General features: G+C 36.9%; 2 protein-coding genes across 2 annotated transcripts in view; both read left to right on the forward strand.

Moving 5' to 3' along the window:
• The window catches only part of LOC136256052 (general transcription and DNA repair factor IIH helicase/translocase subunit XPB-like), a 33,271-nt gene extending 15,371 nt beyond the window's left edge, over positions 1 to 17,900 (forward strand). Inside the window, exons 18-36 of the mRNA XM_066048973.1 lie at positions 28 to 102; positions 512 to 540; positions 7,173 to 7,316; positions 7,370 to 7,418; positions 7,474 to 7,518; positions 7,714 to 7,871; positions 11,740 to 11,805; positions 12,104 to 12,145; positions 12,211 to 12,233; positions 12,279 to 12,350; positions 12,404 to 12,500; positions 12,945 to 12,992; positions 13,082 to 13,111; positions 13,157 to 13,196; positions 13,244 to 13,293; positions 13,347 to 13,415; positions 13,470 to 13,553; positions 13,739 to 13,813; positions 17,705 to 17,900. Of these exons, the coding sequence (XP_065905045.1) occupies positions 28 to 102; positions 512 to 540; positions 7,173 to 7,316; positions 7,370 to 7,418; positions 7,474 to 7,518; positions 7,714 to 7,871; positions 11,740 to 11,805; positions 12,104 to 12,145; positions 12,211 to 12,233; positions 12,279 to 12,350; positions 12,404 to 12,500; positions 12,945 to 12,992; positions 13,082 to 13,111; positions 13,157 to 13,196; positions 13,244 to 13,293; positions 13,347 to 13,415; positions 13,470 to 13,553; positions 13,739 to 13,813; positions 17,705 to 17,836 (1,328 nt within the window). The 3' untranslated portion in view covers positions 17,837 to 17,900. The remainder of the gene's footprint in view (positions 1 to 27; positions 103 to 511; positions 541 to 7,172; positions 7,317 to 7,369; positions 7,419 to 7,473; positions 7,519 to 7,713; positions 7,872 to 11,739; positions 11,806 to 12,103; positions 12,146 to 12,210; positions 12,234 to 12,278; positions 12,351 to 12,403; positions 12,501 to 12,944; positions 12,993 to 13,081; positions 13,112 to 13,156; positions 13,197 to 13,243; positions 13,294 to 13,346; positions 13,416 to 13,469; positions 13,554 to 13,738; positions 13,814 to 17,704) is intronic.
• LOC136256056 (adenosine receptor A2b-like) lies at positions 1,463 to 5,974 on the forward strand. The gene is made up of 2 exons (XM_066048978.1): positions 1,463 to 5,585; positions 5,652 to 5,974. Exons 1-2 carry the CDS (start codon positions 4,661 to 4,663, stop codon positions 5,780 to 5,782), a joined length of 1,056 nt encoding a protein of 351 aa, XP_065905050.1. The 5' UTR covers positions 1,463 to 4,660; the 3' UTR covers positions 5,783 to 5,974.
• Positions 17,901 to 20,173: the final 2,273 nt, after the last annotated feature.

Genomic DNA, 20,173 nt, shown 5'->3' on the forward strand with positions numbered 1-20,173 from the left:
CACATCAGGTATAGATTGTTGTAACAGGTGCTGGGAAGACACTGGTAGGGGTCACTGCTGCTTGTACTGTTAGAAAAAATTGTATGGTCTTGTGTACCTCAGGTAAGTGTTACTGTACTGTATGTAAATGTATTCTAATTTCAGTATTTACAAAGAGATATACTGTCTAATTGTACCCATGCAATCTTTGTTATACAGTAGATGTTTTCATGTGAATTTTGGCTCCTTGAGAACAAAACATTGCTGATAGAGAGCGTAAATGTCAGCAAATACTCTAATTGAACAGTCAGTGCATGAATAAATTACTTACTGATAAAACTTTTCCAGCTATCATTTGTAGATGTATTTTACCATAATAGTACTTGTTACTCAAGTTTATTTACTAACATACATGTAAGGTGTACACAATGATGACACTTGTTAATGTGATGCCTATTATTATAGTATGACCAGCTACCATTATGTACTGTAGTATTGTTGGCATGTTGCATTGTTGACTTCCATTTTGTAGCTGTGGCAGTGGAACAGTGGAGATCACAGGTAATGTTATCTTCATATACACCTTTATGTTTGGTATGATTGTTTACTTAAGTAAACTAACAGCTGGCCACCAAATTCAAAAAATAGCCTGCATTTGTTATCATGTTAGTTATAAAATATCGATGGAGTTTTTAGGATATGTAGTTTACCTGCTTGATTTATTATATTCAAATTCAGTAGAATACCTTTTGCTATTTCACATCATGTTCTTTAAGAGTTAATGGTCAGTGGAGCTCCTTTATTTGAACACCTTTTTACCAGTTTAATCACAAAAGTGTTGAAATAAGTGAACTTGTGTTGCTTAATGAAGTTCATTCATTTTTATATTATATACATATATACATGGCTCTGTTACTCTAATAGAACATACACTTACTCCACACCAGTGAATAAAATTCTCTAATACAGCAGTCACTTTTCAGTGTGTGTGGTATTATTAAGGGTTCAAAGATTTGGGTAGTTCTACTGTAATTACATCTTATGTTTGGATGATAACTGCAACAGAATCATATAGTATGGTAGTGCTGTATAGTAGGGATCTTGCAGAACTGGGCTTTTTCCAGCCAAAAATATCACCTAAAACCAGCCTCAATTTCCCTTCATGACAACTTGGTAGTATTGGTTAGGCACAGCCAAGCCCAAAAATGTCTTCAGACCAACCCCAAACCCTTCCAATAAGTTTGTATGAAATTTTAATTTTTTTTAATTTAGTACTGTAGAATTTTATTCTGACTAACTGATGCCTTCAGCCAAGCATATCTCGACAATGGATATAGCTATGGGCTTGATATCTTGACTGTTCAATCCCAAGATGTGCCTTTTCACCAACTACAATACACGCATCATGGACTTTCCTTTGTACCCAGTTCTTTTCACTGACAATGCAAGGTATTCATTTATTCACGATAGTGCATTAGTGGCTTCCTGCTAATAATTTATTTAGTATGTGCTGCTTGACTTTCGGTACATTTGTTTTTCTTGTGTGTTTGGGTTCAACCAATTGTTCCAGACAATGGGTGTAGGATAAAAACTTGTTTTTAGCAAAGTAGAACAAGTACGTGCTGATTAGTCTCGTGTGTTTGAGTGCAACTGACTGTTCCAGACGACAGGTGGATAAGAACTTGTTCTTAGCCTTCTCACATGTCTCTAGTGGGATAGCACTCACAGAGAACTAGTGTCTTAGCGAAGTAGAACAGGGACATGCTGATTATAATCGGCACGGTTTAATCGCTTTCGTTTCTTAACACACTGCTTTGCTGTGCAAGTTCTTTGTACTAAGGCCAGTATTTCATTCTATGACCAGAACACTGATGTACTGGCCTGTATGTCCAGCTTGTTACAATTGAAATTGGTTGCCGGCACTTTACACCTGCGACGCTGACCAGCGTATCTCATGCATGTAAGCTACCATCCAGAGCTATTAAGCCATTGTTTGATCAAGCTACCAGAATTGCAATATCCTGCTCATGCAGAATTTTCAATACTCACTCCTTAGAACTGTGAGATCTGTTAAACTGATTAATTCTAAATTGATGTATGTGTGTGTTTTGTTTCTTTTTGTGTGTGTATTTGCCTTGTCAGGACTCCAGCTGCTTTAAAGCTTCTTGGTACCCCTGCGTCTAGGCCCCTTATTTATTTCCTGTACATTTGTCTTAAACCATAAGGCGTGTAAATCAATCAATTAAATCAATTGTTGTAGAATATCAGTACACCAATCTATGTGCAAAGTTACAGTTTATGTTCATTAAAAAAATTGATGGCATCTTCTTTGATTGACTTCCCATAGCTACATCAATTCATCTTTATGAAACAAACTAGTTACGTAGATTGATCACCAATTCTATAAAAGGAACAGAAACAAGTATAAGAAAAAAATAAGAATTTTTAAACTAGAGTAGGGATCAACTAGAAGAATATAGTGTACCAATAAAAAGTACTGAAACAAGCTTGAGTTACCATATAGCTGGTTATTTTCGAACCAGAAATTTTTGTAGGAACAGTAAAATCTGAATTTCGAAGGTTTTAATTTTGAAGAATGCATATTTTGAAGTACAGGTGGATTTCAAGCAAATAGAAATTTGTGTCACAAATTACATAGAGTCTACGTGTGCTTGCCTTACTGATGGAATCGAGGACGGAATAATCCCCACTTTTGCACACTGGAAAGAAGACAGAGTTATAAGTGGAGTAACTACAGTAGTTAGTAGCCACTGGCGAGGCAATCGTCGGCTCAATCAGGGTACAGCAGCAGATGGCATGGATTCCCAACAATGGCCATTCTGGATAGTTTAGAGGCTATTGATGCAGTAAGCCTAAAATATTTATAAATACTTTAGGTTTAAGGAAGAAAATCCATCCCTCCTGGAGGAGACTCCCGACTAGACATTGGGTGACCTGCAGATTGAATCCTGGGGTTGGAGGAATTTTTTTCCTTACTTTGGCCCCTTTTCTGTTACACCTTTTCAGCTATAAGTCACTAAGTCTAAGTCCTTGAAATTAGGTTAGGTAATCCTAAGGTTGCAGCACATGTTGCTGTCAGACCTTCAGTGCTGGTCACTGTAAAGCACTAATAACAACAACAATAACAGTAATGATACTGTTCAACTGTGTATTAATAATAAACTTGTAAAGGATACACGAGCAAATACTTGTTGTTTGATCACGTGAAAGCATGTTACTTTTACTTGTGGGAACTTATTTTTGAAGAACAACAGGACAACAGGATTTGGGAATTTATTTTCAAAGAGAAGGACCTCTACTGAAATAAAAACCTTCAAAAATAACCAGCTATATGGTAGTATATTATGACAGAAAATTACTGTAACAAAAGAAGTGAATATCCATATACTGTGCATTTCAATTATGGAAACTCCACAACACAGTATAGATATTCACTTCTTTTGTTACAGTAATTTGCTGTCATAAGACTCATAATATACTAACTCAAACTTGTTTCTGTACTTTTTATTGGTGCACTATATCCTAGTTGATACCTACTCTAGCTTAAAACTCCTATTTTTTTCTTATACTTGTGTCTTATGTTTTAGTAGGAGTGTTTTAAAAGCAAAGCAGGATAGAATCTGTAGTGGTCTGTACTCTGTAGTGGTTAGGAATCCAATCCATAGATTTGCACATTTGTTGTATATATTGTCATCCAACTGTTATACCAATAGTGCAAAGTAAAGTAGTAAGAGGTTAAATTAACTAGTACTAATCCATGATGAGTGATTAGACCTGCCCATTTTCTGTTGATCTAAGGTGGTGAATTACTTGGTAACTTGTCTTGTTGCTGACAGTAGTGCATATGTCGCTGAATTTGTGAGCTGCCAGTATGCAAAACACTGCCGCACATGTGTATGGATAATAGGGGTGTGTGTCAAGAAACATGAAGTGAAGTTGAACGCTGTATAAGTCTTGAGGGCCCAAGTGCTGTAATGTTGTACATATAAGCACAGACAGTACTTTAAGGGATTTGTACTTTCTAGTCATCTTCCTTGGAGGAGTACTCAATTTTCAGTAATTAGGCTATTAGTAAGTGTTCATATATTACCTTCTTCTAGTTGTAGAACAAATAGGTAGCTAGTTACCGTAGAATAGTTTTAGTGATTACGATGTCACTTATGCGATCAATCATGCTGTGTGAGTACTTTATGAAAAATACAATACACTTTGGTGCTTTGATCCTTCCATGCAAAGTACAATATTTTGTGCTACGCGACATGTCTATCCATTTGTGAAGCAATGTCATTGACAGGAAAGTTAAGTGATGATGACCAGTTACTATACTCAAATTGATTACATGTTGTCTCGGGAATATACTACTGTATGTCTAGAATATGCAGAAAGTTAATGTGATAACTGCATTAAGTGTAGTGTTGTACAGTATAGTTAGGAAACTGGTAATCAGCAGATAATTGACTGATCATGCAGGGTAGATATCTGCGTTTGATCCAGCAAAGATAGTGGTGCTTCATGTAGCTCCTCGTCAATCAGTAAATAATGTTAAAGGGAGCTGAATTAACTTGTACATGACTATCCATAACAAATAAGATGTGTTAACTATCACTCTCCATGAGCTAAGACTACAAAGCTTCCTCTGCTACTGTTATAATAATGTTACATGCTGGCAACACTTCAGTTTAGTGTGTGCCACTGTGTGTGTGGTTTGAAGTTGAGACATTCTATTGTTGAACCTCACACTGAACAGAAAATGAGTGGGATGATCTACTCTGGCTCAGGAACCAATCGGGAGATAGATGATCAAGCCTCTGTTCTACCAGGATATGTTACCTTCCTATCCTTGGTGTTCAAACTGACTGCTACACTGATCATTGTACTACTGACTGCCTGGGTGGTCTATACTATCAAAACTACAAGGAGTTTGCATAAACCTGATAATCTATTTGTTGCTAATCTACTAATATCTGACGTGATATATGCACTTTGTGTCTGCTTGTTTTCTGGTACCGTGGTGATTGGTTTTCAATTAGGGATGAAGGATGTTTTTAGCTGCATGTTGTACAAATTTGGGAACCTTCCAGCTCTTGTAACCAATATATCGTTTGTGACAATAGCAGCTGATAAGGTGATAGCTGTGACATTTCCTTTCAAGCATAAGAGAATGATGACACCTCGTGCGATTGCTGCCATTATCAGTGGTGTGTGGCTGTTAGCTCTCATACCTACTATTAGCAGTGTTATTTTTAATACTGATGGTGTCATTGATGTGCCAGAATATGGGGCTTGTGTTTTTAAAGGAACTGGTTTCATTGAATTTTTTGTCACCTTCGTAGCACCAATAGTAGTAGCGTCTATTCTTTCAGTAACACTAAACATTTACTTAGCCGTAAAAGCTTACCAGATTCGTAAACAAATTGCAAAGGAAACAAGGTTATCAGGGGTCTGTAGCCAGTCTGCAGAAGTTGTAGCCTTAGGGAGAAAACAACGCAACATCAGACGGAACATGAAGCCAATCATCACATTACTTGTGGTCATTTCTTGCAGTGTATTGATTAGTCTGTTCCTTGTACCATTACATATTTTGGGTAGGTTTTTCATTAAATCACAAATATATCATGAGGTCATGGAATATATAATTGTTCCTAACGTAGGTTTTGTAATAGCATTTTCCGATGTACTTGCATATGGGCTGTACTTTCGACAAGTCCGAGAACCAATGATGAGGTGTCTGAAGAGATCTCTGAGGATGAACCAAGTCAACTCGATTGCCCCACAACCATGAAGGACTGCTTGGATGTGAATATGTATCAGCTGTAGTTACATTGTTATTCACATACACTGCACTGATATATTGTAGTTTATTTGATGCTATATTTATATTATATTACTCAAACATGTATTACTCACTGTGTGGCTTATATGTAGACCTACTGTATATGCACAGCACATTATTGTGTTATTTTATTAAATTAAAGTATACTTTGAATCTTCTACTGTGGCAAAAAGAGCATGTAGTAGTAGTAAAATAGCAGTCTTGGAGGCAACAGTATTTGTTGTGTTTATTTGAAGGGGGTGTATGGCCAATCACTGATAATGTTGAATACCAAATTGGTGTGCTACTTCTAAAAACGAGATGCCATGCAGCTAACTAACTCATGTGGAATTAACCAACTATGTATTACTATTTTATTATTTTAGCCAATAGGTTTTGGAACTGTTTTATATTTATAGTTTGACTATCGTGTTTTTCCCCCATAAATTTCACACCTCAAAGCTACTTTTCATTTTCATTCATTTACGTAAGGGACATGACCCCTTTCAACAAGGGATAGGCTATTCCTGGTAGTCTACAAGGCTTGCATCGTTGTTTTTCAGCTGTTAAGCGCCTATAAAACCCAAAGGAAATGTAATTCACTAGAGTCACCACACCCGTATTTCAGACTGCCGGAAAGAAATCGCCTCAGAGCACCTGTTCGGAAGTTTAATACAGACTTCATTTTGCTTTTACTTTTTTTACCTTCAAGCTGCTTTCACCATTAACGATTTTCTCACGTGGGTGCGTGCAGACAAACAGAGATAGGTAGATACACACACACACGCACGCACACACACACAGAGTAAACCAGGTGTGTGTCTGGTTTAAAAATTCTTGTTAATGTCCTTATATGGTGCCAGGTACATGTATACTGAACAGCTGATGTGATCACACCCTTTACGAAGATGTTACATTATTATACAGGATGAATAGCTACTGTGTTCCTCTTAGTCCCACATACAGTAGGTATTACAGCTGGTTCTTAATTTTGTGCTCACACTGTGTCCCACCACTTTACAAACTTTGCTGCCTATACCACTGAGCTTTAACTTTCCCACCTCCCCAACTCATTCTTGTTGGTAACCACTCTACTGTAGTAGTAGTTGGCCATCTTTATTTGGTGCTGGCAATTGATGTACTGAGCCTTGTTCTTTGCCTAGTTGTCTAGATGGTGAGACATTGAAGACAAGCTCAGGTTTGGGTCATTTATGTGGTTTCTAGAGCTGGAACTGTTTCTTATAACAAACAAGAGGCCTGTTATAGGTGTCCTGTGGTGGATTATCCCTCTGTGTGTTATGTATGTTGTACATTTTGTATTTTTGAAAGCCACCATTACTGGTGATATATTGTTTCACAGTTCAAGTTATGGTCTACTATTGATGACTCACTGATATGTCGGTTTACATCAGATAGTAAGAACAAGCCGGATGGTTGTCAGATCATCATCAGCACATACTCCATGGTGTCTTATACTCAGGAGAGATCCTATGAATCACAAAAGGTAGTATCACATTAGGGGACAGGCTACTGTTTATCGTTAGTCTTGTAATATAGGTGATGGATTACCTCAAAGGCAGAGAGTGGGGGATGATGATATTGGATGGTAAGATCTTATAGTGACCTCATAATAGTAACATTGTGGATATACTGATGTACAGAGGTACAGACCATACCAGCTGACAAGTTCAGAAGAGTATTATCAGGTAATGGAGTTTAGCTGTTGTTGGCTTCTTTGTTTATTTTGTACATGTGCCTACCAAGTATATGTAAAACCTGTAGGTATAGTTGTAATTTATCACTTGGATGAATTCTGTTGCTATTAAATCTGTCAAATACATAACATATAACAGTCCTTGTATCATTACTACTGTATGTATTACTTATACACCAACTTGTAGCTGTCAGTGCACACTGCAAGCTAGGTCTCACAGCTACATTGGTCAGAGAAGATGACAAGATTCAAGACCTGAACTTCTTGATTGGCCCCAAACTGTATGAGGCCAACTGGATGGAACTGCAGAACTCTGGGTTCATTGCTAAAGTCCAGTGTGGAGAGGTGAGTCCTTGTATGATAAGCTAGTTACTAGTAAGTGACATAATCCATGTTACTAAACAAAACAAATTTGCATACACTTAATGAGCTGGACCAAAACTCCACTAGTGTACAACTTAATCTATGCCTAAAAAGCTGTTGTGATAGCCTGTGATGCTTTAGCTTACAAAGTTTTATAAAATAACACGCCTTCATTTCATACCTATTTAGCTCAGCTGATTGTTGTAAACAAGTACACAGAAAAATTTGGAATTTTTAACTAGACTAGGGACCATAACACATCGATAAAAAGTATTGAAACAAGCTGGATTAGTGCACGATATTAAATCACAGTAAAACAATAAGAAGTGTTATATCCCTACTGTGCATTTCCATTATGGTATCTTGAGCACAGTAGGGATATAACACTTCTTATTGTTTTACTGTGATTTATTATTGTGCACTAATCCAGCTTGTTTCAATACTTTTTATCGATGTGCTATGGTCCCTACTCTAGTTGAAAATTTTTCTGTGTACTTGTTTGTTAACTTTTTTGTAAATAATTATTATGACTGGTGAACCCACACATACCGCATCCAAAATGGTGCCGCATGCCCCAATTATTGTCTGAAAAGTGAAGTATACATTATGCTTCGTTGTCAGGTATGTTCAACCCGTTACGCAGCATTTCGAATCAAGAACTGTTTGAAAACCACCTCTGCAATCCATGCATACCGAAAGAAATGGTGCCACGCGCCCCAGTTAGCGTGCCCCTGTTATACCAATTATCGTCTGAAAAGTGAGGTATCCATTACGCTTCGTTGTCGGCTATGTTCAACCCGTCACACAGCAGTACGAATCAAGAACTGTTACAAAAGCACCTCTGCTATCAAAATAACCACTATGAAAAATACAGATGATTTCCGTTACGAAGGGAAGCCATTGCGTGCTATCGCCAAATCGACACTTTTCGCTGTCAGCAAAGATGAATGGAGGGAACTGGGGAGGGAACTGGTAAGTCCATGAAGAATGCACTGTACATACTGCAGTATGCCAAAAGGCACCTGTTGGGCCGAAGCGACGTCGAACAGTGAAAAAATCGAACCCGTAGCCTTAGCCGTTATCGAGTTACGCTTGTCTGAAGGCATCAGTCAGTCAGTCAGTTACTTACATACTTACTCAGTCAGTCAGTAGAAAATTCTGTTAAATAAATTATTTTTAAAATTATGTAGCAACTTATTGAAAGCATTTTGGGTCAATCTGAAAGCTTGTTTGGGCTTAGTTTTACCTAACCAATACTGCCTCATCGTCGTCAGGGGAAATTGAGGCTGTTTTTTGGGTGATATTATTTCGTGGGCCACGCCTACTCCTTTATGGTCCCTACTATACAGTACTATCGTACTGTATGATACTTGGTCAATGAACAACCTAGCACTAAACTACTTCAATTCCTCTCCTTGTAGAACAATTCTACACTTTTCCGTCTTACTGATAGTTATAGTGAAAACACAACACACCCTTGTAGAGTGCAACATTGGCTATCAACCCTATCAAGGCCAAATTGCAAAAATTCAAAGCTTATTATTGTAGAGTAACGCTTACCAATTATCTTTATCAAATTTTGATGGTCTGTGGTGAATAATTTTCAAGTTATTAAGACCGTGTGACTAGCCAGGGTATGCTAAAGTATAACAGTAATCACGTGATGACAGCTGGTGCTGTTCACCAGTGAGAATTAACGTGAGTTGTGACAAGCTGATATCTTTAAAGTGTGAATAACGGTTGTATCAACAACAGTAGCCTGGCCAGTAGAGCTTGTTGTGGTTGTCCTCTGGGATGCTTCACTGCAGTCATTAACTGTGTATGGCTACACTTAATCAGTTCAGCACCACCTTAAGTGGTATATTACAAGTATAAGGAAAAATTAGGAATTTTTCCTTATACTTGTTTGTGTACTTTTTTGTAACATAATTATGACTGGTGAACCCACACATACCTCATCAATATAAAGAATGGTATCAGACATATCATAGAATTTATTTTGCATCTGAATGTTAACTGAAAGAAGTGGCCATGGCCATTACACTTCGTTTTCGGCTGTGTTAGCATGTTACACCATGTTACAAAAATACCAGTAAGAGAAGTACCTCTGCCACCAATCAAGTGACTACAGAAAATACATATGGATGATTCTCATTATACATGTAATAGTCAGCATGGGAAAGCCATGATGCACTACTGACACCTTGTACTCACCACTGTCAGCAAAAAAGAAATGGGACTCAAAGGAGAACAAAGTAAGTCCATGATGCATGCATTGTATGCACTGCTGTATGCCTAAAGGCACCTGTCGGGCTAAAGCAACGTCTAAACAGTAAAAACACATCAAGCATGTAGCCTTAGCTGTATTGAGCTACAGTGTATGCTGGTCTGAAGTCATCAGTTAGTCAGTCATACAGTCAGTCAAACAGTCAGTCAGCAGAAAATTCTGCTTAATAAACAACTTATTGGAAATATTTAATATCAGTATTTTCAACTACTTTAATAGGACAGTCACTAACCTAATAGAGCAGTCATTTTCGTACTTCAGTTAACCAAGGATCTGAGTAAGTGGGGTCCGGATAACTGAGGTTCCACTGTACTGCTGTACTGTATGATACTACCCTAGTAGAAGGTACACTATGATTATCGATATATCAGACTATCATGACACTGGCTGTATCGCAATACCAATATTGTATCATGCTTGTGTATTGATACTTTGATTGTGCAATCACGGAAAAGTGAAGGTCGGGTTTTGTGCAATTTAATAATGTAGCTGGATTGATTTCCAGTTTCCTAGACTCTAAACTAATTATATAACAGTGCAGTTGAGTAATTGCTAGTACTAAACCATGAAACTTATTGGCCACCCATGTGCTGATATCGATTTACATCATCACAGATGCCACATAACTGCAACTTCCCTAACTGAAATCTACAAGTGAGCATGATGGTGATTCTTAATTACCAAGTATGAACCACTTAAAGTAACTATAACTTATATTGCTTGAATGTTGGCTATATAAGTTCTGTACATGCAAAGCAATAGAACAACAGTTCACAGCTACGTATAAGGATATCTGCTCTATATATAGGTCTTGCCAACAAACCAGGCTGACTGAGGGCAGTTATCTATCATATAACCATGCATTGTACTGCTTTTGCTGTTGTCTTATGGTCACTGATTGCAGTAAGTCATACTGTGTGTTGTCTGAGTCTGGGTGTCTACCGTAGCCTGCAACTTGCTGCAGTTCGCCTGCAACCGTAGCTACAGTTCGCTATACTTCTGTATTTTTCCGTATTTTATAAGTTTGGAAAAACTTGGAAATGACGCTGGTAGCAAAGGTATGTTACAATACAGTATATTACAGGTGTTTTAGTGACACTCTACACAAGTGTGGTATACTTGTAGGCACCATACTTGGCTTCTTTGTGTTGAATATTGCTGGCATCTGCCTGCGGTGTTTGTTTCCATTAACAAATCGTCCTGCCTGTGATGCTGGAAAAGCTGAGAAGGTTGAACCTCTCTCAACTTTTACGGTGGCTGCGGCACATTGCCTGCGATTACTACCGGGGTCTTGACGGGAGGATTTTAATGAATATGGAAACATACCTTACTGGTATCGCAACAACTGCACAGGCAGTTTGCGACTATATGGAAACCAGCCTTTAGATGATGTATCATATCGTGTATCATATCATATTGGTGACTAGTAAGGTGTTAGATACAGATATGCTCTTTCAGGCGTATTGCACATCACTAGTGTTCTGTTAAGGTTCAGATAGCCAGTTATAGTCTGTACTCATAATATGGTACACATGTATAGTGGTGATATAATGTGGTTGTTAGGTCTGGTGTCCCATGACTCCTGAGTTCTATGCTGAATACTTGCAGATTAGAACACGCAGACGAAAGGTATGAACTTTGTTATTTACAATGGCACAAACATACACATATTATCTAGTTGTTATTAGTACAATGAAACCTGATAAAAGTGAACATTTGAAGTCTAGGACTCCTATTTAGTTATGACATGCAAATAATGTAATTAAGCCCTTATTCCAAAGTAGCCCTTGACTGGATAATCAGGACACCTTGATGTTCAAGACATTTTTTTGTCAGTTCCAGGATGTTCATATTTCACAGGTTCCACCATAGTCTATACCTACACTGTGTCTTCTGTAGTAATAAGTTACTATAATTTTGTCTACAGTTGGTGTATGTTATGAACCCCAACAAATTCAGAGCTTGTCAGGTACTGCTCATAATATGTTAGCACATAACTCGTTTACTGACTGTAATTGTGTTTGTTTTGTGTAGTTTTTGATGAATTATCATGAAAGGTATGAACATATGTTTCAATTATACTATGTAAAGGTGTTTTGCAGGAGAAATGATAAGATTATAGTGTTTTCTGACATAGTGTTTGCATTGAGATCGTACGCCAAGAAATTAAATAGGTACATGAAATCTTGCTTTATGTAATGTTTATCTTGTGTGGTAACATGGTCAGGTGTTTTATTGATGGACAAACACCTCAGAATGAGAGGATGAGGATATTCCAGAACTTTGTATATAATCCTCTGGTCAATACAATATTTATTTCAAAAGTAAATATATTTAGTGATTTGTTTGCATGTTCTACCAGTCAGTGCTATAGACCATGTGCGCATTAAGGTGTGCAAAAAGTTGCTATGGCTTCAGAATTCACGATAAAATTTCAGGGGTAAGTGAGGGCAAAAGTATCAAGCATTGTATTGCAAAAACCTTCCTTAAGTGGAACAAGTATGTTATGTACATTTACCTAGCTAGTTACTTACTTTTTAATAGCACTAGTTTATCTTTCAGTATGATTCCTTCACATTAGAAATTTCCTAACACAGTGCATGTACATTTTTTGCCCTCAAAAAATGGCGGATGCACTTTTCACACGATATTTTAATGATGTAATAATGTGCCACGCCTTAGTGCGCACATGGTCTATAATGCAGTTGCTATATACATTAATCATTTGTGTATATACACATTATGCACACTGCATGTGACTTGTGTAGGTTGGAGACAACTCAATTGATCTTCCAGATGCCAATGTCTTGATTCAAGTGAGAGTACAGATTATTATGTGATGTTGTTATAGTGTTTGAAAATGTTTACTGTCTTGTACCTGAATGTATTGATACACTTTGTTTAGATATCAGCTCATGGAGGATCAAGACGACAGGTCAGATACTATTACTCTTAACTATTACAACATTTTACTTTGTAGGAAGCACAAAGACTGGGGAGAATCCTTAGACCAAAGAAAAGTAACTGTTTATTTACCTTTACAAACACTACCTTTGTTTGTTGGCAGATTCAGCTGCAGAAGAGTATAATGCATTTTTCTATTCACTAGTATCATCGGTTAGTGTATAGCATTCAACATATACAAAGCTCCCTTTTAACTCCGTGAACAGGACACTGAGGAGATGTTTTACTCAACAAAACGTCAGAGATTTTTGGTTAATCAAGGATACAGTTTTAAAGTATACAGAAGATATATTATCTATTGGTTAATGGTTTCGTGTTGTCATGCAAAGGTGATTACCAGATTGGCTGGAATGGATGTTGAGCCAAACTTATCCCTGACTAGTAAAAAGGAGCAAGAGGATCTCTTAAGACAGGTATGGTGTGGATGGACCAATGAGCATAGATTTCTTCTGCATATGTTTAAGTGACTTTTAAAAAAATAGCAGCTGAAGGAAAAAATGATTTGTACATGATAACTTTAGTGTATAGTAAATCATTTGGTTAATTCACCTGTTTATACAGAGTGTATTTTAGCTTGGCCACTGTTTGTACCATTAAGGTTTTGGCAGCTACAGATGCTGATGCCGATGAAGAAGGGGCCATCCAGACTAAATCTGGAAGTAAACACAATCAAGTGAGCAAAATGTGTAGCTTTGTAGAGGCTCTGCTCAAATCCTCTTTTACCCATAGTTGTATAGTTATAAATGGTAAAACGCAACATCTTGTGTTGTTTAGAGTATAGTGGAGTGATATGGTAATTATGTAATCTAGAACTGCCCAGTATATCAGAAGATTCTATAATCTTGTTATGATATTTGGAAAACATAATTATCTATTTGGGAGATTGATAAACTCAAACCACTAAATCAAGACACACGGTAGTGTGTTGTGCGGCCTAAGAAGCCGGCACGCAACACCCGTGAGTATATTGACAGGAAGAACGAAAACGCAATTTTCACACCTCCATAACTCTGTACTGCCTTGATTAAACAAGATGATTTTTGCTGTGGACACATCTGCCAACTTCAGTACCCCACATACCAAATTTGAGCGAAATCGCGTCAAGCGTTCCCAAGATATGCGACTTCAAAATTTGGCTCAGTTTCTTTGGTTTTTTCTTCTTATTTTTCTTCCTCTTTTCGCACACTTACAAAAACCGCTATAAAACACAAACGCCATATCTGATTACCTTGAAATTTGGCGGGGTATAAAGGCACATCTCAGTACCAACTTTGGCTGGAATACGATAAACAGGCAAAGAGTTATTAGCATTTATTCATGAAAAATAACACTAATATGTTGTCACGCCTACAGGGTAAACTGCTTATGGGAAGAAGCTGAAAATAAGTATTGAACCTCAAACCTTTTGTGGTTTGAAAGAAATCGAGCTAAAAACCAGGAAGATACAACAACAAAACCAACAGTGTGTAACAATTATGCAATCGAGATTAGCTAATAAAAAAAAGACTACTTGTCACGCCTACCAGAAAAACCGTTTGGGGTAATGCTTTGAAAATCGCTGTACAGATGAAGTAATCATCTTAGAAAGGCTCTTCAATGGTGTAGAAGAATCAGACTTAAAGTCACGGAGTTGTAACACGAAATCCAACTTGGTGTAGCAAGTGAGAGATCGAGATACTCTAATAGAGCAGTCACCCTGAAGAGAATTCAAGAGATCAGCTAGAAACAAGTAACCTGTATAGAGATCAGCTACAAACAAATCACCCTGTAGAGAGTTCAGCTACAAACAGTACACCCTGTAGAGAGATCAGCTAGAAGAAGTTACCTTGTGTAGGAAGTTCAACTATGGAAAAAGATAGTTCAGCTACACCTTGTAGAGTCAGAGTTCAACTACAAAGAAACCACCATGTAGAGAGTTCAGCTACAAACAAATCGCCCTGTAGAGAGATCAGCTAGAAGAAGTTACCTTGTAGAGAGTTCAGCTACAAAGAAACCATCGTGTAGAGAGTTCAGCTACAAAGAAACCACCATGTAGAGAGTTCAGCTGCAAACAAATCACCCTGTAAAGAATTCAGCTACAAACAAATCACCCTGTAGAGACTTCAGCTAGAGGAAGTCACCTTGTAGAGAGTTCAGCTACAAAGAAACCATCATGTAGAGAGTTCAACTACTAAAATCCACCCTGCAGATAGTTCAGCTACACCCTGTAGAGAGATCAGGTAGAAGAAGCTACCTTGTAGAGAGTTCAGCTACAAAGAAACCATCATGTAGAGAGTTCAACTACTAAAATCCACCCTGCAGATAGTTCAGCTACACCCTGTAGAGAGATCAGGTAGAAGAAGCTACCTTGTAGAGAGTTCAGCTACTAAGAACCACCCTGCAGATAGTTCAGCTACAAACAAATCACCCTGTAGAGAGTTCAGCTGCAAACAAATCACCCTGTAGAGAGTTCAGTTACAAACAATTCACCCTGTAGAGAGATCAGCTAGAAGAAGTTACCTTGTAGATAGTTCAGCTACAAACAAATCACCCTGTAGAGAGATCAGCTAGAAGAAGTTACCTTGTAGATAGTTCAGCTAAGAACAATTCACCCTGTAGAGAGATCAGCTAGAAGAAGTCACCTTGTAGAGATTTCAGTTATGAAGAAACCACCGTGTAGAGAGTTCTGTAATAAATATATGTATTATATATAAAACAAGTACACAAAAAAATTTGGAATTTTCAACTAGAGTAGGGACCATAGCACATTGATAAAAAGTACTGAAACAAGCTGGAGTAGTGTACGATATTAAATCACAGTAAAACAATAAGAAGTGTTATATCCCTACTGTGCATTTCCATTATATATATGGTATCTTGAGCACAGTAGGGATATAACACTTCTTACTGTTTTACTGTGATTCAATATCATGCACTACTCCAGCTTGTTTCAGTACTTTTTATCGATGTGCTATGGTCCCTACTCTAGTTGAAAATTCCAAATTTTTCTGTGTACTTGTTTGTTAACTTTTTTTGTAAATAATTATTAAGACTGGTGAACCCATGCATACTGCATCTGAAATGGTGCCGTGTGCCCCAATTATCATCTGAAAAGTGAAGTATCCATTACGCTTCATTGTCAGCTATGTTCAACCTGTTACGCAGCATTTTCGAATCAAGAACTGTTCGAAAAGCACCTCTGCACACTGAGACACATTCCGAAAGAAATGGTGCCGCGCACACCAGTTATATAATTTATCGTCTGAAAAGTGAAGTATCCATTACGCTTTGTTGTCGGCTATGTTCAACCCATTACACAACAGGACGAATCAAGAACTGTTTGACATGCACCTCTGCTATCAAAATAGCCACTATGAAAAATACGACGATTTCCGTTACGCGAAGGGAAGCCATCACATGCTATCACCAAATCGACACTTTTCGCTGTCAGCAAAGATGAATGGGACACAAAGGAGGACACAGGTAAGTCCATGAAGAATGCATTGTACGTACTGCAGTATGCCAAAAGGCACCTGTCAGGACGAAGTGACGTTGAACAGTGAAAAAATCAAGCCTGTAGCCTTAGCCGTTATCGAGTTACGCTTGTCTGAAGGCATCAGTCAGTCACTTACTTAGTCAGTCAGTGGAAAATTCCGTTCAATAAATTATTTTTAAAATTCCGTAGCAACTTGTTGGAAGTATTTCGGGTCAATCTGAAAGCTTGTTTGGGCTTAGTTTTACCTAACCAATACTGCCTCATTGTCGTCAGGGGAAATTGAGGCTGTTTTTTGGGTGATATTCTTTCGTGGGCCACACCTACTCCTTTGTGGTCCCTACTATACAGTACTATTGTACTGTATGATAATTTGTACATTTACTGATAAAATCAGAAATATTTAAAGTATTTAACATCTGCTTCATCTTTTCTTCTTCCTGTGGTAAAGAAAAAAAGATAGGTTAAAAAAAGCCCCAAAGCCAGCCAGCTTTGGAGTATACAAATACAAAAAGAAGTGAAATCTAATCCAAAACAGCCAAGCTTGGCACAAAATTCACCTGAATTGTTGTTATTAAAATTTTTACCGTTAACCTACCATCACAGCCATTTCTTGGCCGCCACCTTGGATTTCACATCTTTTTTCATCGTAGCCTTTTTTAGGGCCGCACTCTTTTTTTACAGCTTGGCTGTTTTGGATTAGATTATACATACAACATTTACACATGTCACAGTATTATGTACCATATTAAACAAACAATACATCTTTGTATTTCACTCGCCAATAGCTAGAGTTAGCTATGCGGAACAATTACATAACCGAATTGGAGTGTTAGAACATTGTGTACAGTAAGTTGCAAAATTTCAAAAAAAAATTTTTTTCTGGAACATAATGTATTAATGCATCATCTTCTAATTTTTTGGAACAAGCTACACCTGGCAATATCTTTCATAAAGTCAAGTATCACCTAAAATGGTGCCATAGAAGAACTGCCATTTTATAATTGTGGTTTGCTTGCTTGGTGCATGTGTTGATGACTTGCGTTTTTTTTTGTTTTGGTTTTTTGTAATATGGTTTATTTTTTGTTATAGACTGGAGGAGTGAACAGACGTGCTGGTTCAATGGCAGCATTGTCAGGAGGAGATGATATGATGTACTTGGAATACTCTGCATCTCGACAATCATCAAAACACAAACATCCGTTATTTAAATTAAGAAAATGATACAACACTTGTACAATTATGTGTTACAGAGTCAACATAACTTTGCTATATACTATCAGCATAACTTGGCAACATTACTCTGCAGACACACAATGCAGAATAGAATTTTACAAGATGTATAATTATAATAGCTTAGGGTGCTAAGACCTTTTTTTAGTGCACTTTTGGATAAAAGCATGAAACTTGCCACATAGTTTGTATGTATCATAAAGGTTATATTTTTTAGATAGGGAGCCACCTCAGATTTGACCTTTGGTGACCTTTACACCTAATTTATTGCTTTAAAATGGTCAGTTTTTCATCTGTCTCACTTATAAATGGTTCAAAATTCACAAACTTGGTGTCAAATTAATGCTCTTGCTCTGAAGAGTACACTAACATTTAAAGAAAGTCCATAGCTTTTACTATTGCAAAGTTATAGCCATTTATATTAGAGCAAAAAGTAGCCTTATTTTCTCCCACCCACACACATCATGCAGTATGGTACTTATACATAGTGCAGATTTGTCTTTATTAGATGCTGAGTTAGATATGTGATATCATTTACAATTGTAAGATGGAACCTATCATATAGTGACCACCTGTACGTGTGTTAAGAGACCACCTTTCTACAAAAGTTAACTTCCAAGACAGAATGTACGTATGTACATTGTACAGTAAAATGCGCTGCATACTTGTCTACATAAGATAGAACACTTGGCTAAAATGGTGCTAATGCCTATGGAATATAAAATAGCCAGTAGCTATACTTAAGCATGCAGTATATGTTTCGTTGTCCCCCTGTAACAATGTCCCATTCTATGTGTATCCTTAAGCTGTATGTACAGTATACCAAGCAATATGTTGGTATGTCGTGATTGATAGTACAAGGAACTAGCATTAAGCAGTGCTTACTAACCTGGTGCGATGAGATAGTAAAAGGAATTGTTAATTTATTTACAACAACAGTATAAACACCACTAGCCAAACAGCATTATAATATCTGCACATATTGATCACCCCTATTGACATTACACAGTAAACTATACATTAAAACCTGCACCATGACCAGTACCTATATATGGTATGTATGAGCAATAAATCAATTTTACTTAATTTAGTTGCCTGTGTAGAATTTTCCTATTATATATCAGTTACTGCATCACCCATTATTTTGCTCAAAAACCTGTGTGGTGATGTTGGACCATCAAGCAAGACAAAGTCTTATTTCATTGGTGCAGCAAACAGTGTCAGATTACAGATATATTCTGGATTAGATACAGGTGTTGAATTAGAGAAGTTTCACAGTAATTATGTAGCTTTAAAAAAATATAATAAGAACAATGCTTATAGTATGATATGCACTAATATACTGAGTTGCTATTGTATAGGGTGGTTTCAAATATTCTTCAGTGATAGATGCTAAATGTTAGTGATACTATATATTTGTGAGTTCATATAGTCTACAGCAGAAATTGCATCAGTTGCAAACTTTAGTCTACAAAACACAAGCAATTGTCTTCACTATGACGATTCAGTAAAAGTAGAATCCAGAAAGCTTAGTCAAAATGTGTGAATTCAATGACTCATACAAAAACATGCAGCTAAAATTTAGTGGATCAAGAATTTGCAAAATTTACACACTGTCAAATTGTACCTCATACATTATGAAGAGTGATTAGTGCCATATATATATATTATTGAAGTAGTGGTATGCATCATGCATGTATGGTGGACTGCATGTTAAATGGTACATTGTGTTGCATGCTTTGTTCGTATACCTTTATTAGCTGTATGATGATATGGAACTGCAATAAAGTTTATATGTGCAGATCTGCAATATTAATGTTGTAACATAGACTTGTCATATTTTGATATATACTTGTCATAATTATTATGGCAAAGATTTGTCATAATTGTCATATTATGACAAAGATTTGTCATATTATGAAATAGACTTGTCATATTATGAAATAGACTTGTCATATTTTGATATACACTTGTCATATTATGATATAGACTTGTGATATTTTGATATAGACTTGTCATATTATGATATAGACTTGTGATATTTTGATATAGACTTGTCATATTTTGATATAGACTTGTCATATTATGACATAGACTTGTATGGAATGCCGTTGTGGACAAAAATCCATTTTTAAGTATGTACTATATAAATAAATGCATGTATCATTTTGTGCATGCTTGCATGCCTTTCGCATATTTATACATATAGGCATTTCAACTTTCAACACTCAAATAGTCATTTCACCACTTCAACTATTGCTTCATATTCTCTCAAACAGTCATTTCACCACTTCAACTATTGCTTCATATTCACACTTCAACACTCAA

The sequence above is a fragment of the Dysidea avara genome, chromosome 5, assembly GCF_963678975.1.
Source record: "Dysidea avara chromosome 5, odDysAvar1.4, whole genome shotgun sequence".
In the NCBI taxonomy this organism is placed as follows: domain Eukaryota; kingdom Metazoa; phylum Porifera; class Demospongiae; order Dictyoceratida; family Dysideidae; genus Dysidea; species Dysidea avara.